Source organism: Musca autumnalis, unplaced genomic scaffold (assembly GCF_047663935.1).
Source record: "Musca autumnalis isolate F117 unplaced genomic scaffold, ASM4766393v1 scaffold_1, whole genome shotgun sequence".
In the NCBI taxonomy this organism is placed as follows: Eukaryota; Metazoa; Arthropoda; class Insecta; order Diptera; family Muscidae; genus Musca; species Musca autumnalis.
The window spans coordinates 193,853,548-193,878,843 of NW_027411644.1; the positions used below are offsets into that span (position 1 = coordinate 193,853,548).

At 38.5% G+C, this 25,296-nt stretch overlaps 2 protein-coding genes across 4 annotated transcripts in view; both read left to right on the plus strand.

Moving 5' to 3' along the window:
- The window catches only part of orb (polyadenylation element binding protein orb), a 280,777-nt gene that overhangs the window by 95,602 nt on the left and 159,879 nt on the right, over nucleotides 1-25,296 (plus strand). The gene's annotated exons all lie outside the window — the stretch shown is intronic.
- LOC141391021 (hexokinase type 2-like) lies at nucleotides 1,188-2,750 on the plus strand. Its single transcript, XM_073963938.1, has one exon. The coding sequence runs from the start codon at nucleotides 1,286-1,288 to the stop codon at nucleotides 2,723-2,725; it is 1,440 nt and encodes a 479-aa protein (XP_073820039.1). The 5' UTR covers nucleotides 1,188-1,285; the 3' UTR covers nucleotides 2,726-2,750.

Consider the following 25,296-nt stretch of genomic DNA (forward strand, 5'->3'; position numbering starts at 1 on the left):
CAAAAATCAAAGCGAGTCGAGAGATGGCCCTAACCTGAACTTTTCCGAAATTTTGTGTGGGAGGTACCCGAAGGAGTGGACCGATTGGGTCCATATTGAAACCTTATTTAAGTCTGGTACACATTTCACGATGGGCAAAGTATGGACCAAATCGGTTACTCCCTTCAAGAGTTATCGTGCGCACAAATTTTCGGAACATTTTCGAACTTTTGTGGGGGAGGTACCGGAAGTAGTGGACCGATATAGCCCATCTTCGAACTTAAACTAAGTTTGGGTAAAATATTACGAAAGTCAAAATTTGAACCGAGAGTGCGAGAGTTATCGTGCGCCAGACAGATAGACAGACAGACGGACGGACATTGCTCAATCGACTCCAAATTGTCTGAAAGACATTTCGTCCAAACATACTTGGGGTCTAAAACCATTATTTCGAGGAGGCACATTTTGCCCGTATGAAAGTTTATATACCCTCGTTAGCATAAATGCTGAGGGTATAATGAAAAAATGTTATCTTAGTAACAAATAGTAGCTTCTTGCAGGTTCTGGAACAAGGCATATGTTTGGGACATATGTTAGAGAGGCCATTTTTTTCTGTGTGTACTTACAAACTTACAAATACTATTACAAAATCTGTCCTGAATGCCCACGGTGTATAAAGATGTTTTAAATACTTTCTCACTAAGTATTTGTTTCTCTGACTTCGGAGTGCTGATTTTTTTTTAAAGTCCATATTTACATTAGGCAATTTTCCTTGCGGCAATTGTCAATTTGAGGGAAAGAGAAGTGAGGCATATGGTAACCCTTTGCCTTTCAGCACACTCTGTCCCAATTTACATCAGGCGAGTTTACTTGCGGCAATTGTCAGTTTGTAGGTGAGAGAGGGGGCTGAGAGGCAAAGGGTTACCATATGCCTTACCTCTCTCTCCATCAAACTGACAATTGCCGCAAGTAAACTCGCCTAATGTAAATTGGGACTCTCTCACCGAAAAACTGACAGTTGCCGCAAGGAAAATTGCCAAATGTAAATATGGACAAACGAACCATTTTAATTCCCACCCTAATATTTAAAAAATATTTAAAGGCTCTACCTAATTAATTGCGTGTTGCGTGTGCGTTCGAAAAAACAAAAACAAAATACATGTGTTTGTTTTTGTTTTCAATTTGAAATACATGTATTTTGTTTTTGTATTTTTGAACGCACACGCAACACGCAGAGTTATAGGTTTAGCCCTAATTTGTTACTATTAAAAATCAAAACAAAAAATCGTTCGTGTTCAAAGCCATCATGGAAGAAGATGCCGATTTCAAAAGAATTCAAGAAATATGTGCCCCATTTGAACTGCACATCGAACAACTGATGCAAATTAAGAATCAGATGTTAAATGAAATCAATTCAAGTGCCGAAACCGAAACAGATAAAACAATTCGAACAAGCCTCAAATGTCGTAACACATTTATACAATATTTTCCTCATGGTTGTGAACATGGGCGCTATTTAGTTGTAAACCTAGAAGACACCAACATTACAATTTATTTATATCAATTGCGTGGTCAAAATAAACCCTCGGTGCAATCGGAATTCTACGAAATCATCTCCGAAATATTGGAAACTGAGGATAATGAAATATTCGAATTTATTGCAAGTAAGTTGCAAATGTTTTTGAAAAATCGGCAACTAGAACGTGACCCCATGACATTGGTAATTGTATTTCCGTTTCCACTGGATTATGATAATGCGAAGGTTGTTCGCTTTACTGATTACACAAAACATTTCAATTTTAAACATTTGAAGGATGAGGATAATGTGATGAGAATTTTAGAGTCCATAATAAGACATATAAATCCAAGGGTAGAACTTGTGGCCATGGTGAATGAGGCCTCTGCTGTCTTAATGGCCGGCTCATGGAAATATTCAAATTGCGAAATTGGTTTATTTTTGGGATCGAGTAGCTCCAGTGTTGCCTTTAAAGAGAAAATTGAAAATGTACCCACCACTGCCAGTGATTTATGTCTTTCAAAACCCTGGATTATTAGCCACTTGGACTGGGGTGTATTTGGTGAAAATGCTTGTTTAGATCATATACGCCAGGAATTGGACATAGACGTGGATAAACTCTCCAACAATCCCAGAAAACGAATTTATGAAAAGTTGATCTGTGGTGAATTTGTTGCAGAGCTGGCGCGACAAATATTTCTGATTTGCACTAAGGAAAATATTCTCTTCAGTGGTGATATTGGCAAACAACTTATCAAACCCTTCTCCTTTAATAGCCGACACATTTGTGAAGTGTTATCCGAATCTGCTGGCAATTTTGATAACACACGTCTAATGTTTGATCGTTTGGGCATAATGAAACCTTCGGATAAGGAGTGCTCCAAGGCCCGTTTTATTTTGGAATGTCTAACAAAGCGTTCGGCTGCTTTATTGGCGGCAGGTTGTGCATGTCTGTTGGATAAAAGTCAGGAACCTCGACCCACAATTGCCATTGAAGGTACATTCTATGGAAATAATTCGGTTCATCTAAAATTTGTTAGCGAATATTTGGAACAACTGATTGGCCAGGGCAAAACATTTGATTTGCAATATGTTGACGATGCTGTTGGCATTGGTGCAGCTATGCTGGCTGCTGTAACGGAACAAGAAAAGTATCTCTATCAGGCAAGAGAGGAGAGCGAATCCGATGTTGGTCAATCTGTAGATCAATCGGTTACCAATCAATCTTAAATAAAATTTACTGTTTAATTAAATACGAGAAACTGGCAGAATTTTTGTATATCTTCTGAGAAATGTGGTTGACATGTTAGTCACGACCGACATAGAGAAATAGGGTTTACCTCGTAATCATAAAATTGTAACAACAACTATCAAAGTACACAGAATTAAACAGAAACACGGATTTCAGTGTTTTCTAGGCTTGTGGAATAGGGTGGGGCGATATGAGTAACTTATTGGACCCTTCGGGTTTCTGATTCCTGGGATTGTACTGGGCAAAAATTTCCACTAGACCATATGTCTACGGTGAAAATCGAGCCTCCCGATTTTGACTTATTTTTTTTAACCACAATTTTTGTCTTAGTTTTGGATCGAGAATCTCAATGGTTTGGCTGTTATATGCAAGAATATCCAAAAAATCCTTGACCAACTTGATGTACTTTTATAAGAAATTTTAACGATGTGCAAAGTTTTGCCAAATCGGATACTCAATTTTTTTAGTTATAGTGCTCAGCAGTTGTTGCTTTTGGGTTATTAGCTCAGGAAGTATGGACTTGCCCCTGAAAACATCAGAGCGATCGGACTATTGTTTTTAAAACACACTTTTGTGAAAAATTAGGGAAATGTAGGTGTTACCCAAGGAGTTGGCCATTTTGGACTTTTGCGAATGAGGTACTCAAGGGTGCTGTCCGATATGGACCTTAATGATATGCGTTTGGAGGAAATTTTACGATGTGCAAAGTTGCTGTCCAATCGGATCAACAATTCGTAAGTTGGTCCCGACATGGTATTTTTAAAGCTTTTTGGTTTTAATCTCAGGAAGTATGTGGACTTGACCCCGAACACTTCAAAACGATCGGAGACGTGTACTTAAACGGCACTTTTGCGAAAATTTTGTGAAATTTTGTTGCGCGGTACGCAAAGGAGCAGTTTCTCTGTTCAAATTCAAAAATGCAGCAATATGGCCAAGCTGCGTCCATATAGAGGGCATTTAAACTCTTTCTGTGTATTATCTGCGCAACTGTATCAGTATGAATGGTATGCAAGCCTGCCTGATAAGCTCGTTGATCTAGAGTTTCTCGTTTCGACCTTTGAACCTATCTCTTTGGACCTGTCAGCTAGATTCAGACAGGGATGCTCATGGTGATAGCAACCAAGCAGGTACTGCATCAATAACATATTATTGTGCTGATGCATCAGTAATATCTTCGTTTCCTCATAAAGGTGGACGGTCCACTGGTATCATGAGGAGGCACCCTGTTGCCTTCCTTAGGATGGCTCTCTAGCAGGTTTGAAAATTCTTCCACTGCTTAACGCTAACATATCCATACTACACTGGCGCCATATAGCTTACTACAGCCTACTGCATTATTAAATGTCAACAAGGTTTCTTTGTCAGCACTTGGTGTGCTTTCCGCCAGCAACTTGAGAACCTTGTTAATACATCTATTCTTTTCGCAAATACCTATGGCTTGCATGGACACCTTAAACCGTTCCATAGCATGATTAACGCGTCCGCGCAAGCCACAACTATTTGAGACAAGATCAGAAGTAGGTACAAGGTCCCGAAGTCGCTGGCCGGCAGCTCATTGGGTGCTGACAAAAGAACACCCAATATCTTCTGATAGTTAGTAATCTGAACCAAGACACCATCGATCAATATGTTCAGAGAGAGCTTCATTTCAGCAACAGATGATGAACAGACAGTGAATTTAGCCGGGCACAGTGATTCAGAATCGTTTTTTTCATATTTTTATACAGATAACACAATCTTTCCGATGCTTTATAAGCAATCAAATTCGGTTTTGTAGTTGCAAAAAATTTTTATGAAAATTTGAAATGAAACGTTTTGTAAAGAAAATAAATGTAAAAAAAAATACATTTTTAACTATGTAATGTCTGTTCCAGAACCTGTAACAATCTAAAATTTTTTATTACGATAACAATTTTTCCTTTTGTTATAGAAAAAATAGTAAAATTTAATATATTCTTACAGTACTGGAACAGACCAGTAATTTTAATAAATTTAAAACAAGTAAAAAAGTATCAGTCGGCTTGGCCGACAGAGATACACCCTCAGCATGTGTATATTGAAAAAAATTTTTCCCAAAAAATCATATGTATTTAGAGGGTTTTAAAAATTTCGGGCGTATGAAACGACAAAAATGTTGATTAGGATTAAAGAGCAAAAGTTTTGAGGAGGAAATACTTAAAGGAATGGATCGACATTGACCATTATGGAAGTGGATCTCCAGCCACTACATTTGGTACCATAGGGGGTTTTTACACCATTCGGGCTGTTTGCTCAAGAAGTGTGGATTTGCCCCTGAAAAAACTTTTACCTTCGTAATTGAGGCAGCGAATGCAAGTTGCTTCGACAAAAATCAAAGTGATTCGATAGCAGGTCTTAAAGTGAACTTATCCGAAATTTTGTTTGGGAGGTACTGTATGAAGTGGACAAATATAGTCCATATTTGAACCTGATCTATATCTGGTAGATATATTAGGATGTGTAAAGTATGGACCAATTCGGCCACTCCCTTCAAAAGTTACAGTGCGAACAATTTTTCCGAACATTTTTGAAATTTTGTGGGGGAGGCACCTGAAGGAGACGACCGATATGACTTATCTTCGAACTTAAACTATGTTTGGACAAAATATTACTAAGACCAAATTTTGGACCCAATCGGTAGATCCGTTCGAAACTTATCATGCGCTCCAACCACCTCACACGGTGTCATAGGGGTTTTGTGCAACTTTCGGGCTATTTTCTCAGGAAGTATGGACTTGCCCCTGATGAAACTTGGACCGTCGTATGGGGGCAGTGAATACAAGTTGCTAAAGCAAAAATCGAAGTGATTCGAGAGCAGGTCCTAAACTGAACTTATCCCAAATTTTGTGTGGGAGGTACCCGAAGGAGTGGACTTATTGAGTCCATATTGGAACCTCATCTAAGTCTGGTAGACATTTCACCAGTTGCATATTATGGACCAAATCGGTTGCTTCCTTCAAGAGTTATCGTACGTACAAATTTTCCGAACATTTTCGAACTTTTGTGGGGACGGTACCGGAAAGAGTGGACCGATATAACCCATCTTCGAACTTAAACTAAGTTTGGACAAAATATTACGAAAGCCAAAGTTTGGACCGAATCGGTTGATCCGTTCGAGAGTTATCGTGCGCTCCAGCCAGACAGACAGACGGACGGACATTGCTCAATCGACTCCAAATTGTCTAAAATACATTTCGTCCAAACATACCTGGGGTCTAAAACCATTATTTCGATGAGGCATAAATGCTGAGGGTATAAAAAATGTTAAACGGACGGAACGGGATTGGTACAAAAGTATATATGGACTGAAAGAAGACACACTCAGGCATCAGTGCTGGTCCCTAGTCCACTAAATTTAAAATTAGTACCTGAGGAAAATAAATGGTCTGTTCCAGAACTGCAAGAATCTACTAATTTTTACTATTTTCTTCGATAACATTAAGGAAAAATTGCTGTCGTAGTAAAAAATTGTAGATTGCAGGTTCTGGAACAGACATAACATATGTAGCTAACTTCGTGTAAACGCAACAGTGATTTATTAAAACGATTACTAAGATAACAACCATCCATTCCTAAAAAACAATGATAGTTTCCGAGAAATAGCTACTTCATTTGCAAAAATGACGTATTTTCCAAAATTTGGAAAAAATGTCGTCTTTACGAGCACACCACGCCTACACATTAAAATATTTTGTAGCAATTTTTTGGTTTCCTTAGTTTCAATTGCAAGAAACTACTACTTTTTACTACGATAAAATTTTTTCCTTTATGTTATCGAAAATAATAGTAAAAATTAGTAGATTCTTGCAGTTCTGGAACAAACCAAATATGTTGACTATCGAATCCCATGTAGAAATTAATAATCAGTGACAACAAAAAATGGGGTTTTGTCCAGGCAAATCGATTTTTGAACCATTGTGCGGCGGATATTTTCATATTCCGCAGATAGAAGAACTTCACTACGTCAGCTATGTATATACGATAGGATCCGACGCAAAGATCGAAAAATCATCAGCTTATATTAAGAGCTCTTTGCTGTCTGGAGGGTGTGAACCGGGTTTCGAAGTCGAGGTATTTTTGGCTAGACTCCGACTCCAGGCCAGTTTTTTCACGACACCGGCTCCGAATCCGAGGGTAAATTTCCATACCACTAAAAATGAATAAAATGTGGACAAATGTTTAACTTTTTCCTATATTTAGGCCCATATATGCTAATCTGTTTGTTTTTCCTAACAGAACATAAGTATGAAGTAACGTTCATATTTATATTATCAAAAAACTGCATGGATGTAAGCCAAAATGTTACAGTGTTTCTAGAGCCTTAATGATGACCCCCAGTTGAAAATCCATTTTTTTTCGTGAAACTTATGAAACTACGAACAATTTTTTGTAGATTTTTTATACCCTCCACCATAGGATGGGGGTATATTAAGTTTGTCACTACGTTTGTAACTACTCGAAATAATCAGTGTAGACCCCACAAAGTATATATATTCTTGATCAGCGTGCAATTCTACATCGATATAGCCATGTCCGTCTGTCCGTCTGTGGAAATCACTCTAGCGTCCGAACGGATTGACATAGGTTGATGAAATTTTGGGAAAATATGTTATATTTACGTAGGACTTTTGGTATTGAAAGCGGGCTATGTAGGTCCACGCTTTCGTATAGCCCCCATACAAAATGACGCGTGACGCGTCGTCGTTTTAAGGAATTTTTAAGATATTTGGCCCATTTTACCACAAAATTGGTTGTAATTTGGTACTTTGTGTCTCCAGAGGCCAAAAAATATTCCTACCAAAGTTGGGTTATATAGGTCCGCGTTTTGGTATAGCCCCCATATAAGGCCCCATATAAAGTACGCGTCATTTTAATATATTTTGAATGTATTAGACACATTTGACCACAGAATTGGTTGTAATTTGGTATTTTGTGTCTTCAGAGGTCAGAAAACATTCCTAATAAAGTTGGGTTATATAGGTCCACGTTTTGGTATAGTCCCCACATAAGACCCCTTATAAAGTACGAGTCATTTTAATATATTTTGAATGTATTAGACCCATTTGACCAAAGAACCGTTTGTCATATATTTTGTGGGCTTATCAAGGACATACAAATCGATCCATTTTGTAACAAGTTTAAGATTTTACTGAAATGGCGGACAGACAAGTAAAAAAGGCTTTGCCGACAGAGATATACCCTCAGGCTGTGTGGATTGAAATACTTGTTTTCCAAAAAAACTTATGTATTTAGGGGGGTTTTCAAAATTTTGGGCGTATGAACCAACAAAAGTATGGATAAGATTAAAGCTCAAAAATTTGGGGGGATATCGATAGATAGGGCTTTTTTATCACACTAGCCTACGAAGAACATAATATCGCTGTAAACAGGGCCACTAAGAAAACCTTCGGTAAACTTTTACTGCCGTAATTGAGGCAGCGTATGCAAGTTGCTTCAACAAAAATCAAAGCGATTCGAGAGCAGGTCTTAAAGTGAATTTATTCAAAATGTTGTGTGGGAGGTACCCGAAGAAGTGGATAAATATAGTCCATATTCGAACCTGTCCTATATCTGGTAGGTATATTAGGATGTGTAAAGTATGGACAAAATTGGTCACTCCCATCAAGAGTTGTCGTGCGCACAATTTTTCCGAACATTTTTGAACTTTTGTGGGGGAGGTAGCTGAAGGAGTGGACCGATAAACTAAGTTTGCACAAAATATTATGAAGGCCTCATTTTGGGCCGAATCGGCAGATCCGTTCGAGAGTTATCTTGGGCTCCAACCACTAAACACGGTGTCATAGAGGTTTTTTATGGACTTGCCCCTGATGAAACTTATACTGTCGTATGTGGGTCAGTGAATACATGTTGCTAAAACAAAAATCAAAGCGATTCGAGAGCAGGTCCAAAATGAACTTTTCCGAAATTTTGTGTGGGAGGTACCCGAATGAGTGAACCGATTTAGTCCAGATTGGAACCTCATCTAAGTCTGGCAGAAAATTCACGATGTGCAAAGTATGGACCAAATCGGTTACTCCCTCCAAGAGTCATAGTGCTCACAAATTTTCCGAACATTTTCGAACTTTTGTGGGGGAGGTACCGGAAGGAGAGGACCGATATAACCCATCCTCGAACTTAAACTAAGTTTGGACAAAATATTACGAAAGCCAAATTTTAGACCGAATCGGTTGATCCGTTCGAGAGTTATCGTGCGCTCCAGCCAGACAGACAGACGAACGGACATGGCTAAATCAACTCCAAATTGTCTGAAACACATTTTGTCCAAACATACTTGGGTTCTAAAACCATTATTTCGATCTATGGCGAAAATTTCCTTTTAGGTTTTTAATATACTCAGCAAGGGCTTTCATCCTCAAATGGAGTTTTCCTCCGACCAAAAACCGTGTTAAACAGTGATATCAGCCTTCATTTATCTTTTCATATGAACCAGCAGCCAATATGTTACCAATACGCACCAATGTCCCTTATGATTTTCTTTTAAATAAACCATACGCCCCTGCGGACTTTAAATATCGACATTTTATAGGCACAGCCACACATAAATAATAACAAATCCTCCGTCTCTTTGTGATTACCTTTAGTTTAGCCACAAAACTATTTAAACTGTTATATCAACATAGGAAAAGAATTCTACCCTATCTTTCGCATCAACATCGAGTATTTTGTAATTCTCCTAGCGAAAAAAACCTCCCGCCACCTCTCCGCAAAACAAACTCCAATCACACATGCCATTGAATCGGAAGGTTAATTGATAGTTGACCAGACATAGCAAATATCCGGATATTAAATTTTCAATTTAACAGCTGCATTGCTGCGACATTTTATCAGCCAACGAAACGAATCCAATCTAAAACCGAAATTGAATATCGCCACGGCATACCAATATCCAGCGATTATCGTTCAATATGGTTACGTTCAAATGTGTGTGTGTAAGTTTGTGTGGTTGATCCCGCACTGAAAGTGCAAACATTGGGCGACGCGTCTGGTTTGTTATAGTAACCTTTCTAATCTTAAGGGAGGTATGAGAGGTGTAGTGCAGCAGTCACAGCAAAATGTCCCTTGTAAATAGTTGTATTTTTTCTGCATTTTTTTAGGCATCGAAAAAGGGCTTATAAGCGTCACATTTGCCATGTCATTGTACTTACAATGCGATATGCGATACGATGCAATGATATGCTTTAAACTATTACACGATTCGGTAATACTACACAGGGTGCGGGGCTGTGCGAAGTGAAGCTCATAAGCCAAACTTTGATTTGGTAGTGTGTGGCAGTAACAATGATATTGTTACCGCACTAAAGCCGGTTAACCGAACCATGTCATGATGTTGCTAAATAAGGTAATGATCAAGAGTTCGAATGGGGCCGTAAGCATGAATAGGTGGATTGGTTCGAATGGAACTGTGTGTCGTCAGATTAAATGCCAGCAGACTGGCTTTTTTCTTTTCCCCCCATACTGCCCTGATGTTGTTGTCATTGTCCATATATTGTACTTTAGTTGGCTATATTTTTGTACATGTTGGGTGCTTGTTGGTGAGTGTGTGGTTGTGCCTGGAATTCACAGAGACAAATCGCTAAACAATACAATGTGCGCTCGTGTATGAAGTTGCCATGCCTTCATGCAGGCATTGGTGCATTGTAAGGATCTTCCATTTCTCCCTTCCCTGACCGTATATATTGTGTGTGATGCCTGCCTGCGTATGTATGTGTGCCTGTGTGTTGGTGTTTACAAAACGCATTTGGGTTACAATGTTTACACAAATATTTACGGATAATCTGTTGATTTCAAAGCTAAGGGATTATTATGCAATTTTTCTTCGTTTCTTGTTTGGCTCTTTGAATAAGGAGGTTGAGAGCATAAGCGTTTCTCTGTGTGCTACATGGATAGATGTGTGCGTGTCTTTGTGTGTGGGAATATCATTTTGTGTTCATTGTGTTACAACCACTTGTTTGTTGTTGCCATTTATTTTTTAAGGTTTTTTTTGTTCGTTTGGCTTTTTTCTGTTGCCTTTGGAATTTCGTAGATAATAATGATGCGGATGATAGTCGTTGTCGTCTCTCCATCATCATTGTAACAAGGACAAGAAGATACAGCCAACAATGCCATCGACAATAAACATCGAGAGCTTTATGCTTTGTTTGCTTCTTAAGGAAGCCAAAGCGGCAGACTTGAAGATGAAGATGCGATTCATAATTGTGGCTTATAAAATAGCAATATTTTTTGGCTTGTCTAAGTGGCAAGAATGATGATGAGCTAATTTGTTGGAAGGGCAGGGAGAGAGAATAATGAAATTTTAAAATTAAATGCAACCTCTGAGTCTGATGACTTATTCAGCAGGATAATAACACAGAAAAAACAAGTTTGCGGTGCAAATTTTGACATTAATAGAAACACAACAACGAAATGTTTTTCTTGAACATCCCAGTAGGGGTAAGGGGAGACTTTTCTCATATCAGAGAGTGTAACTTGTCTCCGAGTCCAAGGGTTTTCGAAAGTAATCGACACCTTAGAAAACTTTATGAGCAAATTTGAACCTCAGGAGCTCAGGAATTCAATTTGGGCATGAGTGGGCATTTTCATTTATAACTGGCTCACATGACGTTGGCAATTTCACGGCGGCCGTACCTATCCTGGTACCCGGCAATGGCTGCACGAACTCTTTTGGTCCGTGCTTATCCCGGTAGATCCTTGAGCCATGGATCTGTTCCGTTTGCCAGATCCCCATCCACCATATATCAACTTCGGTGAGACACAATGTATATAGGGAATGGGTGCACTTTAGAGGCTGCTCAGGTCTAAGTTGCCTCTAGGACTACTGGTAAAAGAGTTATGTTTCTCCACGCTGTGCCAAAGTATCTTCCAGCGTGTCTTTAACTTCGTCGTCGGAATACGGGACACCGGGACAATTTCACGGCGGTCGTGTCTATCCTGGTACCCGGAAATGCCTGTTCCGAACTCTTTTTGTCCTTGCCTATCCCGTATATCCTTGAGCCATGGATTTGTCCCGTTTGCCAGATCCGCATCCACCATGTGGAAACTTCGGTTAAATACAATGGATATAGGGAGTGGGTGCACTGTAGAGGCTGCTCAGGTCTAAGTTGCCTCTAAGATTACTGGGATAAGAGTTATGTTTCTCCACGCTGTGCCAAAGTATCTTCCAGCGTGTCTTTAACTTCGTCGTCGGAATACGGAACACCCCCGCAGTATCCCCAACGACAAAAAATGCAGAATCTACGTTAGGTTAAGTTAGGTTAGGTTAAAGGACGCGCAGCTATCTTAAAGACAGGCACTCCCCTCGGAGACCTTGTGGTCCATTGTGTTCATCCTGCTAAAGTATTGAAAAATCAAGTTGTAGAGAGGAAAATTGTTATCATAGGTGGAAGAAGAAGGTATATAAAGCATATATAAAATAGTAGAAATTGCGAGATATACAAAGATTATATATATGATTTAGGTTTAGAGAAGAGAGTGAGAGAGATTGCCATGTTATGGTGCAGTAGTTCCTTCTCGCTGAAGCCATCTCAGACCTTTGGCGAGTAGAAACAGGTTTGTTGGCTCGGTTTGGCCGAAGGTTGTCAGAGATTGGATCGTGTGTTCCCCCATTATTCTCATTCTATGGATCACGAGCATTTGGCATTGGCATAATAGGTGTTCGATCGTCTCCGTCTCCTCCTCATACTCGCACAACCTGCAGTAGTCAACAATCTCCTTCCCATCTGCAGGATGTTGCCCTTACTCTGCAGTGACCCGTGATTACTCCTACATTTAGTTTCAGATCGGATTTCCCCATGCAAAGTAGAGATGTGGTCCTTCGGTTGGAGAGGATGGGCCAGAATGCCTAGGACACCCTACAGCCGTATCTTTGTTCTAACTGCCTCATGAAGTGACAATAGGGTGGCTTGATTGAGTTGTCAATTTCAATGTCAGATCCGCAACGTGCCATTTTATCCGCTTTTTATTTCTCTCGATGTCGCAATGCCCCGGGACCCATCACAAGATAACGAGTGATTTTAGGGCCTCCAAAGCTTTTCTGCAGTGCATGACCGCAGCAGACTTGAATGAGTGGGATCTAAGTGATTTATGGACCACTTGACTATCCACATAGATAGTCACCGCTCCAGCTATGTCCCCTTCCATGTTTCTTATCAACTCTGCTGCTTTCATGAAGATTTCGGCTTGGAAGACACTACAATTTTCGTTTAACGTGAACGAGAGCCGTGGACACGGTGCTTTTGAAACAAATTTAAATTGAAGGTGCTTGCACCTGGGAAGTTTTTGCAGATTCTGAAACTACAATGTTCATAGATGAGAAAAATCAAAAAAAAAATCGCCCGAACGCTTTTAAATAAATCGCGATTCAAGTTGACATTTTTAGGGGTTGCTTAGGTTTTTGCGATTTTGCTTTGAAACCTCAAGTCCTATCAAAATGGTTCTAAAGAAAATATTGTAGCTGTGAAAATTCTCTAGAGAATTGACGTTTATGATTTGTTCCCAGGTTGTACCATTTTTGAGATAAAGAAGCTCAGGTCTAATCGATATGGGACCTGGGAAAATCTTAAAGCTGTGAAAATTCTCTACAAGACTGGCTTATGTAACTTTTCCTAGGTTGTACCATTTTTTAGATATATGGTAAATTTCAAATTTCTTTTGCAATTCCATTGGAAGAAATGTTAAAAAATGTTTTGCGAGCACATCCGCAATTTTTGGAACATAAATTAAGAAAAAAGTCGTGGTTTCAAATCTGTTCGCGTTCACAAAATTGGATGCTGCGCTCCAAAGTTATGGGGGGTTTTATTCCCTTATAAAGAAAAAATATTTAAAAATTCCATTTTTGCTGTAATAAGAAAATGTATATATAAAGCGTTAACCGCATTTAATATCCATCCGTAGATGCCTAAATATTTACTAAATGTATTTCTATTTTCGCGGAAAATCAAGAAATACTGAAAAAATCTTGGAGTAAATTTAATTTATACTAATTTAGAGCCCAAATAAAACTCGAAAAAATAAATTAAAAATACGTACAGATTCTAGACAACGCGTAGAAAAATATGAGACCAAAATTTTAACGATAGGATTTATAACTGTCATATTACAGCAACAACAAAAGACGAAAACTTATTGTTGCAATATTATTTCAAAAATATATTTTTTTGTTTAATACGAAAAATAGAAAAAAAAAACATTTTTGGGAGTTATTCTACTATTTCGCTAAATTTCGATGCAAGGACTGACGGACTTCGCTGAAACTTCTTCAGGGAAAATGCGATGAGAAACCCGAAAGTGTATTTGCTTACTTTGATAAACAATAGGATTATGAAATAGAAAGTAATATTGAAATTACAACCAAAGAAAAAACATAAAAATTAAAAAACGTATAATTCGCGAATTCTTTAAAATCAGTTAAGGCGCATGCGCTTTTTAGACACAGCGAGAGCATCTCTATCAATATGTAGCGATTTTTCCACTTTTCATTCAGCGACCAAAGTGTGCCGTCAGCTGCATCTTACTGTTCAAAAAACCTTTATGTGGGTAAAAATTGCGCGATGTACACAAGATTATAAGGCGCATCCGATTTAAGTGACCGCCTATAAAAAATACTACATTATAACAAATTTTAAACAAATTGGTCAAGAACCGCGGATGTGCTACCAAATTCTATTTTATACGAAATACGAATATTACTCCAGAATCTCGGTAATTTATGCCACACGGTTTTGGAAAATAATATAATCGCGTATAAAGGATTCCATTTATGTAAAAATAACCAAAGAAAATCGCGGTTCAATGCGCGGAATCATCAAAATATAATTTTGCAGAATTTCCTACTTTCAAGGTATCTATAACCGCCGTTTTAGTGGATGGATTTGAAAGCGGAAGGGTTCATTAAATTCGGCGCGTAAAAAAACTAAAATCACGCGGGGTTCAAGGGTTCCTGAGTCACAGTTGTAAATTTTGAAGCAAAAAAATAGGTTTTTAAAGAAAATTTACGCACCAAAATTTCGACTTTGGACTCCTATTACTAGGGAGCTGTATGAAGCACACTCATGAGATATACATCAAACGACGTGGAATCACGAGTTCTACAATGCAATAAATAGTTTGGGTAATTATCTGGTTGCGCCCTCCAATTATAAGACAAATTCAAAAAACCCAGATTTCAAAACTTCAAAATGTCAGCATAGATTTTAGGGGGATGCTGTGTATATATCGAAAAGTCATACATTAGAACCATGTTGCCCAAGGGGTATTCTTCAATTCTTCCTTTGAGCTCAGGTCTAAATTTTCCGTGGTTTGACCAGAAATCAAGAAAGAACACAAAAAAACTTGTAAACTTCAACACATTTTTACCCATTTTTTAATATTACCACCAACACAGCTTCCACATAAATTATTTGTTATTTTCCATTTTATGCGACCCCGGCTAAAACATTTCAATTAATATAAATATATTCATATTGTATAAAATATATTGGCAGTTCGCGACTTATTAAATGGTGAACCTCAACTTCAACGATTGTAAAACATTTTTGAATATTACCATATACATAAGTTTACGTTGGGAATTTTCAGTCATGACATTGTTTTATAAGGGGGCGATACAATTGAATTTGAATTGCCCAAATTTGAACTTCTATATCTCAAAAACGGTAAAACCTACGAAAATATCTTAAGGGTCACTCATGTAGAGAATTTTGATAGCTTCAATATTTTCTGTATTCCCATTTTGATAGGACTTGATAGGACAAAAACCTAAACATCCCCTAAAAATGTCAACTTGAATCGCGATTTATTTAAAAAGTGCTACGGCGATTTTTTTTGTTTTTTGATTTTTCTCATCTGCAAAAACTTCCCAGGTGCCAGCACCTTCCATTTACATTTGCTTTATCGTTGTAGACGCCTGCTCCTGTTCCCTTTCCAATCTTGGAGTCATCGATATATACCTCTATAGCGGGTAGAGGTTGGGGAGTTGTGGGTCCTGGCCTCTCTTTGGTATTTGAACATCAATTTCGTCGAAGTTTAATTTGAGCGATATATAATCACTGATTACCTCCGATCCCACTGATAGTCCGGATCGTCGTATAATAGCAGCGTGGCCACAATGCAGAATCTAACACCCCATGTTGTTGTTCAGCGCCCCGGAAATGCATCATTCCTGCAATTCAATTAAATTGCAACGGATCCCAAAAGAAAGTCTGTGAATTAGTACATTTTATGTGTCGGTGGAACAACATGGTCGCCGCGATCCCGGAAAGCGGAGGAGGAGGAATTGCCCTTCTTATACATCAGACTGTCCAGTACAGACTTATCTCGCTTGAGCTTGACTCTAGTCATCCATACATGAAATGTGTTGGCGTAGCAGTAAAGTATGCGACTGTCGAGGTAGAGCTGTTTAATGGTACATACCGCCAATTTATAGCCGTGCCTTGCATAATATGCCCAAAGTTAGTTCGCTATTGAAGGGCTATAAACGTCTGGTGCTAGAAGACTTCAGTGCTCACCATGAGCTTTGACATTCCGTCCAAGGCAATGAACAGAGGTGTACAGCACTGGCCGAGTGATCGGTGAACGAATTCTTAACATTTGACCGCTGTACTTTTTTTAACTATGGAAGAGCTGATTTGCAAGGGTTCAGAGAATTTACAATAACCACTTCAGATAGCTATCCATTTTCTCGGATCCATGAGTAGCTTAGGTAATGGTTTTCAAAAAATTTGCGGGGATATCGATAGATAGGGTTTTTTTTATCACACTAGCCTACAAAAAACATTATATCGCTGTAAGCTGGGCCACTAGGAAATGTTGAACATTTGTGTGGGTGGTACCACAAGGATAGGGCCCAAATTTGAACATAAACTAAGTTTCGACAATATTCAGAGATCCAAAGTTTGGACCAAATCGGTTCCTACGTATATGAGAAATCGCGTGTACCATTTTAGGGAATATTTTCGAACTTTCGTGGGGGAGGTACCGGAAGGAGTGGACCTATAAGCTCCACTTTCGAATTTCATCTAATATTTGAAGAAATATTAAATATCCAAAGTGTGGGCGAACACAGTATTCGGTTCGAGCTCTCCAACCACTACATATGGTGCCATAGGGGTTTTTTACAACTTTCGGGCTGTTTTCTCAAGAAGTATGGACTTGCCCCTGAAAAAACTTTTACTGCCGTAATTGAGGCAGCGAATGCAAGCTGCTTCAACAAAAATCAAAGTGATTCGAGAGAAGGTCTTAAAGTGTAATTTTTCCAAAATTGTGTGTACCAGAAGGAGTGGGCAGATATAGTCCATATTCGAACCTATGACTGGTAGATATATGTATTAGGATCTGTAAAGTATGGACCAAATCGGTCACTCCCATCAAGAGTTATCGTGCGCACAATTATTCCGAACATTTTTAAAGTTTTGTGGGGGAGGTACCTGAAGGAGTGGACCTATATGGCTTATCTTCGAACTTAAACTAAGTTTGCACAAAATATTACGAAGGCCCCGATTTGTGTTCCACCGTGGTGCAATGGTATGCACTCCCGCCTGGCACGCAGAAGGTCGTGGGTTCGATTCCCCGACTAGGCAACATCAAAAAAATTTCAACGGTGGCGACATTTCCTGAGTATTTCAGCCATGTAAAACTTCTCTACAAGTGGTGTCGTAGGACACGCCGTTCGGACTCGGCGATAAACAGTAGGTCCCATATCATTGAGCTAATATGAATCGGGGTGCACTCATTGATATGAGAGAAGTCTCCCTTGTCCCGTATGGGATGTTGTGGAACAATGTGTGTACAATTTCAAGAGTTGGCCTGGATTCAGCGGTGGACTGTATATAAAAACGAACTTATGGTTTCAGCGGTGGCAACTCGTTGAAACTGCAAAACGCTTGGCGGGTTGAATCAAAAGTCAGGTTTGTCTTCAGTTTTAAAGATGTACAGCAGCAGAGTTTATTAGCCTGCTAATCGTTTGGCTTCTATACAACAAGTAAAAATTAATATATTGGTGGACATTTTGGTTTGTATAAAAAACAAGCGAAACAAATGGAAAGAAATGTAGTTCTAAATTGGGCTCTTTTACCGAAATGAGTGAAAGCTCATATAGGTAAAATGGCTGCCACATTATAATGATCTTAACAGTCTAGTTAACGTCAGTTAAAGTGGATTTAATTTAAAAAATGTAAATTCATAATGTGAAATGCAATTACTTAAATCTATGTTGTTGAACACAGTTCAACAATGTGTTTTTTTTTATGTTCCATTTTGGATCGAATCGGCAGATCCGCTCGAGAGTTATCTTGAGCTCCAATCACTACATACGGTATCATAGGGGTTTTTTGTAACTTTCAGGCTATTTTCTCAGGAAGTATGGACTTGCCCCTGATGAAACTTATACCGTCGTATGGAGGGCAGTGAATAAAAGTTCCTAAAGCAAAAATCAAAGCGATTAGCGAGATGGTCCTAAACTGAACTTTTCCAAATGTTTGTGTGGGAGGTACCCGACGGAGTGGACCGATTGAGTCCATATTAAAACCTGATCTAAGTCTGGTACACGCTCCACGATGGGCAAAGTATGGACCAAATCGGTTACTCCCTTCAAGAGTTATCGCGCGCACAAATTTTCCGAACATTTTCGAACTTTTGTGGGGGAGGTACCGGAAGGAGTGGACCGATATAGCTCATCTTCGAACTTAAACTAAGTTTGGGCAAAATATTACGAAAGCCAAAATTTGAACCGAATCGGTTCATCCGTTCGAGAGTTATCGTGCGCTCCAGCCAGCCAGACAGACAGACGGACGGACATTGCTCAATCGACTCCAAATTGTCTAAAACACATTTCGTCCAAACATACTTGGGGTCTAAAACCATTATTTCGATGAGGCACATTTTCCCCGTATGAAAGTGTATATACCCTCGTTAGCATAAATGCTGAGGGTATAAAAATAAAAGTTCATATTTTTGGAGATTTTTATTTCTTTCACCATTTTGCTTAGAAACCGCAAGTGCTATTTTAATGGGACTAAAAAAATGTTGTAGCAGTGAAAATTCTCTACAAGATTGACTGTAATAGTAGAGGTGTAGGTTTTACCATTTTTGAGATATAAAAGTTCAAATCGGGACAATGCTTTGACTGTATTGCCTCCTTGTAAATCAATGTCATGCACTGGGCGCTTCAGCTAACTTTAAACTAAACCCTCTTACACCTGAGAAGAAAAAAATCACTGGATGGATTTTTAAATAAATCCCGGTCAAAGTTTGCAAGTTTTACATTATCCGTTCACACATGGCTTAATTTTTTCTAGCACAATGGCCGTTTTTGGACGACCCCAGTTTTTCATATTGCTATAGGATTGTCCTTTATCGACATACAAAGATTTAGTTTGATCGATGCACTCTTGCCGTGATTATTCACGTCGGGAGTTGGGAAAAATTATCGGCAAAAATGTTCACAATTAAATTCTAGTTTCTTGCAAAGTGATTTTTTCAAGTCTCTGTAAACAACTCAACAAATGGTCATATGTGAAACTGTCCTGAGTACGATTAGGTTAAAAACTGTCAAACTTTCCAAAAAAATGTCAAATGACTCCTAGCGAAACGGCGTGTTGCCTAGGCCAGAAGGTTTTCTAGTGACCCTCGCATAGAATTCCTTACGGGTTTCCCGAGGATGGAGGTTTCCATTAGGTGTTTTATAGAGACATTTGAAGTTTATCTCCCTAAATCTTTAGAAGATTGAGAATACCTTAAGAGGACCTTTCAGGGGTCATCTAATTCTAACATTTATAAATGACTCCTTCGGATCTTAATATGTATGATGTGTCCTTTATACATATACATATGATGTGTCCTATACATATTAGGTAGATTAACACAATTATGATTTTTTTTGATAGTAGGCTCCTTTTACACTTTCATACGGGCAAATTGTACCTCATCGAAATAATGGTTTTATATCCCAAGTATGTTTGGACGAAATCCGTTTCAGATAATTTGGAGTTGTTTTAGCCATGTCCGTCCGTCTGTATGTCTGTCTAGCTGGCTGGAGCGCACGATTACTCTCGAAGGGATTAACCGATTCGGTCCAAAATTTGGCTTTCGTAATATTTTGTTCAAACTTAGTTTACGTTCGAAGATGGGTTATATCGGTCCACTCCTTTCGGTACCTCCCCCACAAAAGTTAGGAAATGTTGGGAAAATTTGTGCGCACGATAACTCTTGAAGGGTGTAAGCGATTTCGTCTATACTTTGTACATCGCGAAAATTTATACCAGACATAGATGAGGTTCCAATATGGGATCAATCGGTCTACTCCTTCGGGTACCTCCCACACAAAAGTTCGGAAAAGTTCAGTTCAGGACCTGCTCTCGAATCGCTTTGATCTTTGTTGCAACAACTTGTATTGATTCTCCCTGTACCACGGTACAAGTTTCATCAGGAGCAAGTCCATACTTCCAGAGAACATAGCCTGAAAGTTGCAACAAAAAACCCTATGACACCGTGTGTAGTGGTTGGCGTAATATCTATCGAAAAGATATGACTCCCAAAATAAGATTCACTTCCATAATGGACTATGTCGGTGCATTCCTTTAAGTACCTCCTCCACAACAGTTTTGAACTTTAATCCTAATCCACATTTTTGTCGGCAAGTTCAAATGTTCAAAAAAGGCCCGAAAATACTGAAAAGACCCTAAATACATTCGACGATGAAAGTTTCAATTCACATAGGCTGAGGGTATATCTCTGTCGTCCAAGCCGACTGATACTTTTTTTAGTTGTTTCCTGTTACTTCTCATAGGGGCATAGGACTTCCGTTGTCGTTGTTGTTTTAGCATCTTCCCACGTTAGTCTGCTTAGGCATTTTTAATGCAAAAATTTTACTTTTTATAAGTCTTTTACGGGTGTTGAAACGATGAAACAATACTTAGGGATCCCTTACGATTTTTCTATATCCTATAGGTCCTCGTCTTCATATAGCCCCCACAGAATAGTACCTCTCGATTCTGAAGGTTTCAGCACCATTATCAAACCGAAATGGATGAATTTTGATATTTTGTCTTCGATGATATTCCAGAAGAGAATTTTCAGTATAGGTCTACGTTTTCTGGCCCCAACATTCAAGAGAAATGACTGTTTTAGATCCGTTTTAGACAATTTGGAGTTAATTTAGCAATGTCTGTCCGTCTGTCTGGCTGGCTGGAGCTCACGATAACTCTCGAATGGATCAACCGATCCGGTCCAAAATTTGGCTGAAGTTTGATGGAGTTTATGTGTTCACAATTTTGTTCTTTTAGGCAATTGTTACAACTTTGCCTCTGAGATAAATTCAAATTTCCTAACGATTTGGTCCTGACAAAATGACCCCTTTTGACATAAAAGTCTCAAACCTTTGTAGGCCTGTAACCGCGAAAGTTGATGAGATAGGAAACGGCGAGACACGTGTCTTCTCTTTAATAGCCTTCTATTTCGCTGCGGTGTCAGAATATGGTTAATAATTTTCGTGTTGCATAGTGATATTTTAGATTTTGTGGGGAGAGACCGGACGTAGCCAACCTATTCTATTTTGGAACTTGGTGTACGTCTGGAAGAGATAACGAGATACAAATTTTACATCAAATCGTTTACTTATTTCGAGAGGTATTATGCTAACTAAATCAACTCTTTATAGTCTGAAACAGATTTCGATGAGCCACATTTTTGATCGCACCAAATCTTATACAACCTCATTAGCCATAAGACTCTCTGCTATTTAAATGCCCCTACAGCCTGATTTCAAAAATAAACTTCAAAGGACAACAAATCCATCCTTATTTCTCAACAGATTGTTTTTGGCTTAAATATGACGAAGAAGATTCTTTTTTAGACATTTCTCTTTATTTGTAGCTGTGTGCAGGCGTCTATCTCTGTGTGTATTGGTTTAGTTGCCACAAATATGCGTTAGTGCGTGTGTTTGTGCGCGAGACAATTGTAAATAAATTTACAATTTGTTATACTTGTCTGTCCGTCGTTATTCGCCTTTTACAGTTTGTTTCAATTCTATTTTTGTGTGGAAGGATTTCCAAATAGATGACTATGGGTGTGTGTGAGTGATTGTAGCATACCCAAAGTGACTTGTTGTTGCTTTCTCTTGCTGCTGATGATGTTCTTTTTTTTCTTATATTGCTCTACTGCTGATGGTGTCCTTTGATGTTCATGATGTAATAGAAATGTTCCATGGATCTGTTCGGTTTTGGTTTTACCCAGCCATCATTGTCACAGAAGCGGTTCATTTTGTGTGTGTGTGTGTTGGTGTTGTTGTCTTTTTTTCGAAATACACTTTATTTGTTGCGTAAGCGTTTTCAATACATTTCTTTATTATATTTTATTATATCTGGTAGTTGACAACAATAAAAACTCCACTAGGCACACAGTGGTAGGGTGGTAGTGACAACAACACACTATCAAAGCCCAATGAATAACATTGAAGCGTTTCAAAAAGCTCCAGAGTAAAATAAACGAACAATTCTGTATTTTTAATAAAAGAGTATTATAACATGAAAGAACATGAATCAAATTAGCCTGCTTTATAGCCACTTAAGGTATTTAGCCATAGCTTCTGCTTAATATGAAGGTTATTAGATTTGCTATTGTCGCATAAGTCAAAAATCAAATAGCGTAAGAGGTAATGTGTGTATTTCTTGGAATTTGGGCATGACAAACTTAAAATTCTCTTTACTACTGAATGAAGCAGGAAGTTTGCTATGACCCTGCGAGAAACGGTCTGTATTTTGGTTAACAACCGAAGATGTTTTTGTTTGTTTGTTTTTATAATAATTTGCTACCCTATAAATTATGTATATATTCTTGATTAGGATACAATTTTGTGTCGATCTATCAGTTTCCCACTAATGTAATCATCCTAGCGTCCACAATAATTCAGCTAGAGCGCTATATTTTTGCATTCAAGTGTCTTTTTTCCGTAGGCATGACAAGTTCGAAGATGGGCTACGTTTTAACGACGACTCTCTATTTTCGGTACCTTGAGAATTTTAGAAACTTTTTTTACCGAACGACCTTTTATTTTTCTTTTTTTTATTTCATACCAGCAGAACCCGGTCTACGTTGCTGGCCCGTCGTAATGAGTTTTAATGGCAACAATTTTTGGACTTTATGCTTGACAATTTAAAAATAGGATTTTTCTTCCTAACTACTTCGGTCCATTGTCAAACCGAGGAGGATTTTAAATTTATCAAGATATTTTATTTCTAAACTTTCTTTACTCTAATGGACCTTGTCGGATTTTCTCGCCCATTGATGCTGTTTAGGATTTATTATCGTCCATGTTCCCTGTCATTATCCTAAAGCGATCAAATTATAAAAGTTAAAGATATGGTTAAGTCGATTTCTCCCGCTTATTGAGACTTATATGTTTTAGTATTTCTTGGCTGATGGACCATTGAACCTCATCATTTTAGGAAATTTGTAAATATATCGTTTTTACTAATAAGTTTAGCAAATATAGCGATTAAAAAACAATAGGCCACCGAAATTCCTCTGCAAATATATAGCATTCCTGAACATTTTCTGAAAGTTGCATGAAATTAGGTCCAGTGGTTTTGGAAGAAGTAAGAAAGTATCAGTCAGCTGTGCTGACGGAGATATAATAATTATGCCGTATATAAAATATATTGATTTTGTATCACGAGTTTGCTTTAAAATCTGTAAGTACCGTAATGTGGAACTATACCAAATCATTGACATATACCAAACATTTTTAGTAACCAAACTTCTTCAAAAAGGACTCGAAATATTAAATTACGTTAAACTAAGTTTGAAAAAAAAAATTGGAAAAGTTTTAGAGTTATCTGCACAATAGCCATTGTAGTACGGGCCGGGAGGGTTTTGGTGCTTGGACCATTATCTCAGGAAATATTGACTTACTCCGGAAAAAACTTGTACCGCTGAAAATGAAGCCGCTGGAACAACCTACTGAAAAAAGAATCAAAACGAATCGAAACGGAGCTCTTAACCTTCACTTTTTTCGAATTTTGTGTGGGAGGTACCCGAAGGAGTGGACCGATATAGCCCATATTCCAACCTGATACATGACTAGATAAAATAATAAAGGGTGTTTTTTAAGCCCGATAGAATTCGAAATTGTAAAAAATAACACAAAAAATTAAATTGTAATCAAAATTTTTTTTATTCGAAAGATCAATACGTGACATTAACATTTGAAAATGATTTCGGGCATATGGGCACCGCGGCTGTTCTTGACGAAGTGCATTCTGGACGTCCAATTTTTGGCCACTTTTTCGAGCACTGCTGGCCGTATGTCACGAATAACACGAACAATGCTGGCCTCCAAGGCATCAATTGTTGCTGGTTTATCAGCATAAACCAGTGACTTCACGTAGCCCCACTGGAAATAATCGAGAGGTGTCAAATCGCACGACCTTGGAGGCCAATTGACAGGTCCACTTCTCGAAATCAACTTATCGCCAAATTTTGATTTCAATAAGTCGATGGTTGCGTTCGCCGTATGGCACGTAGCGCCATCCTGTTGAAACCACATCTCCTCCGGATCAATGTCATCCATATTTTCAAGCAAAAAATCATTGATTATGGTGCGGTAACGATCTCCATTGACCGTAACGCGAGCTCCGGCCTCATTTTTGAAGAAATAAGGTCCGATGATGCCACCAGCGTGAAAACCGCACCATACGGTGCATTTTTCTGAATGTAATGGAGTCTGTAGGGTCTCTTGTGGATTGGTCTCACTCCATATGCGGCAATTTTGCTTATTAACAAACCCGTTAAGCCAAAAATGCGCTTGTTCAAATGGACGATTATGTACGCCATACAAATGACGAAGTCGTCTATAAGTTGCGCGAATCGACGACTGATTTTCAAAGTAAATTTGGATAATTTCGTAGCGTTGTTCAAGCGTGAGTCTATTCATGATGATTTGTCAGAGTATACTGAAACAAATAAAAAAAAGTTTCATCAAAATTTAATTTTTTGTGTTACTTTTTACAATTTAAAGTTCTATCTAGCTTAAAAAAACACCCTTTATGATGTGCAAAGTTAGCACCAATCAGAAACTCCTGCGAGAATTGTCTTGCGGATTTGCCATTTTGGTTGGTGCCGTCAGGGTTTCTTGGAACTTTTGAGCCAATATCTCAGGAAGTATGGACTTGCGCAAGAAAAAAATTGTACCGTCATAAAGGGAGTCCCAAGGACAACCTGCTGAAAAAGAAAATTCAAGACGATGCGAGAGGAGTTTTTAAACTTCACTTTATCCGAATTTTGTGTGGAAAGAGTGGACCGATATAGCCCATATCCCAACCTTATACATGACTGGGTGAAATAACACGATGTGTAAAGTCTGCACCAATCAGGAACTCCCTGTGAGAATTACTTGCGGATTTGTCATTTTGGTTGGTGCCGTCAAGGTTTCTTGGAACTTTTAGTAATATCTAAGGAAGTATGGACATGCGCAAGAGAAAAATTGTACCGTCGTAAAAGGAGGATTGTATCAAATTTAGTT

Bases quoted from the DNA above. Each gene is read 5' to 3' on its own strand.
- LOC141391021 (XM_073963938.1), top strand. From the start codon at position 1,286: ATGGAAGAAGATGCCGATTTCAAAAGAATTCAAGAAATATGTGCCCCA.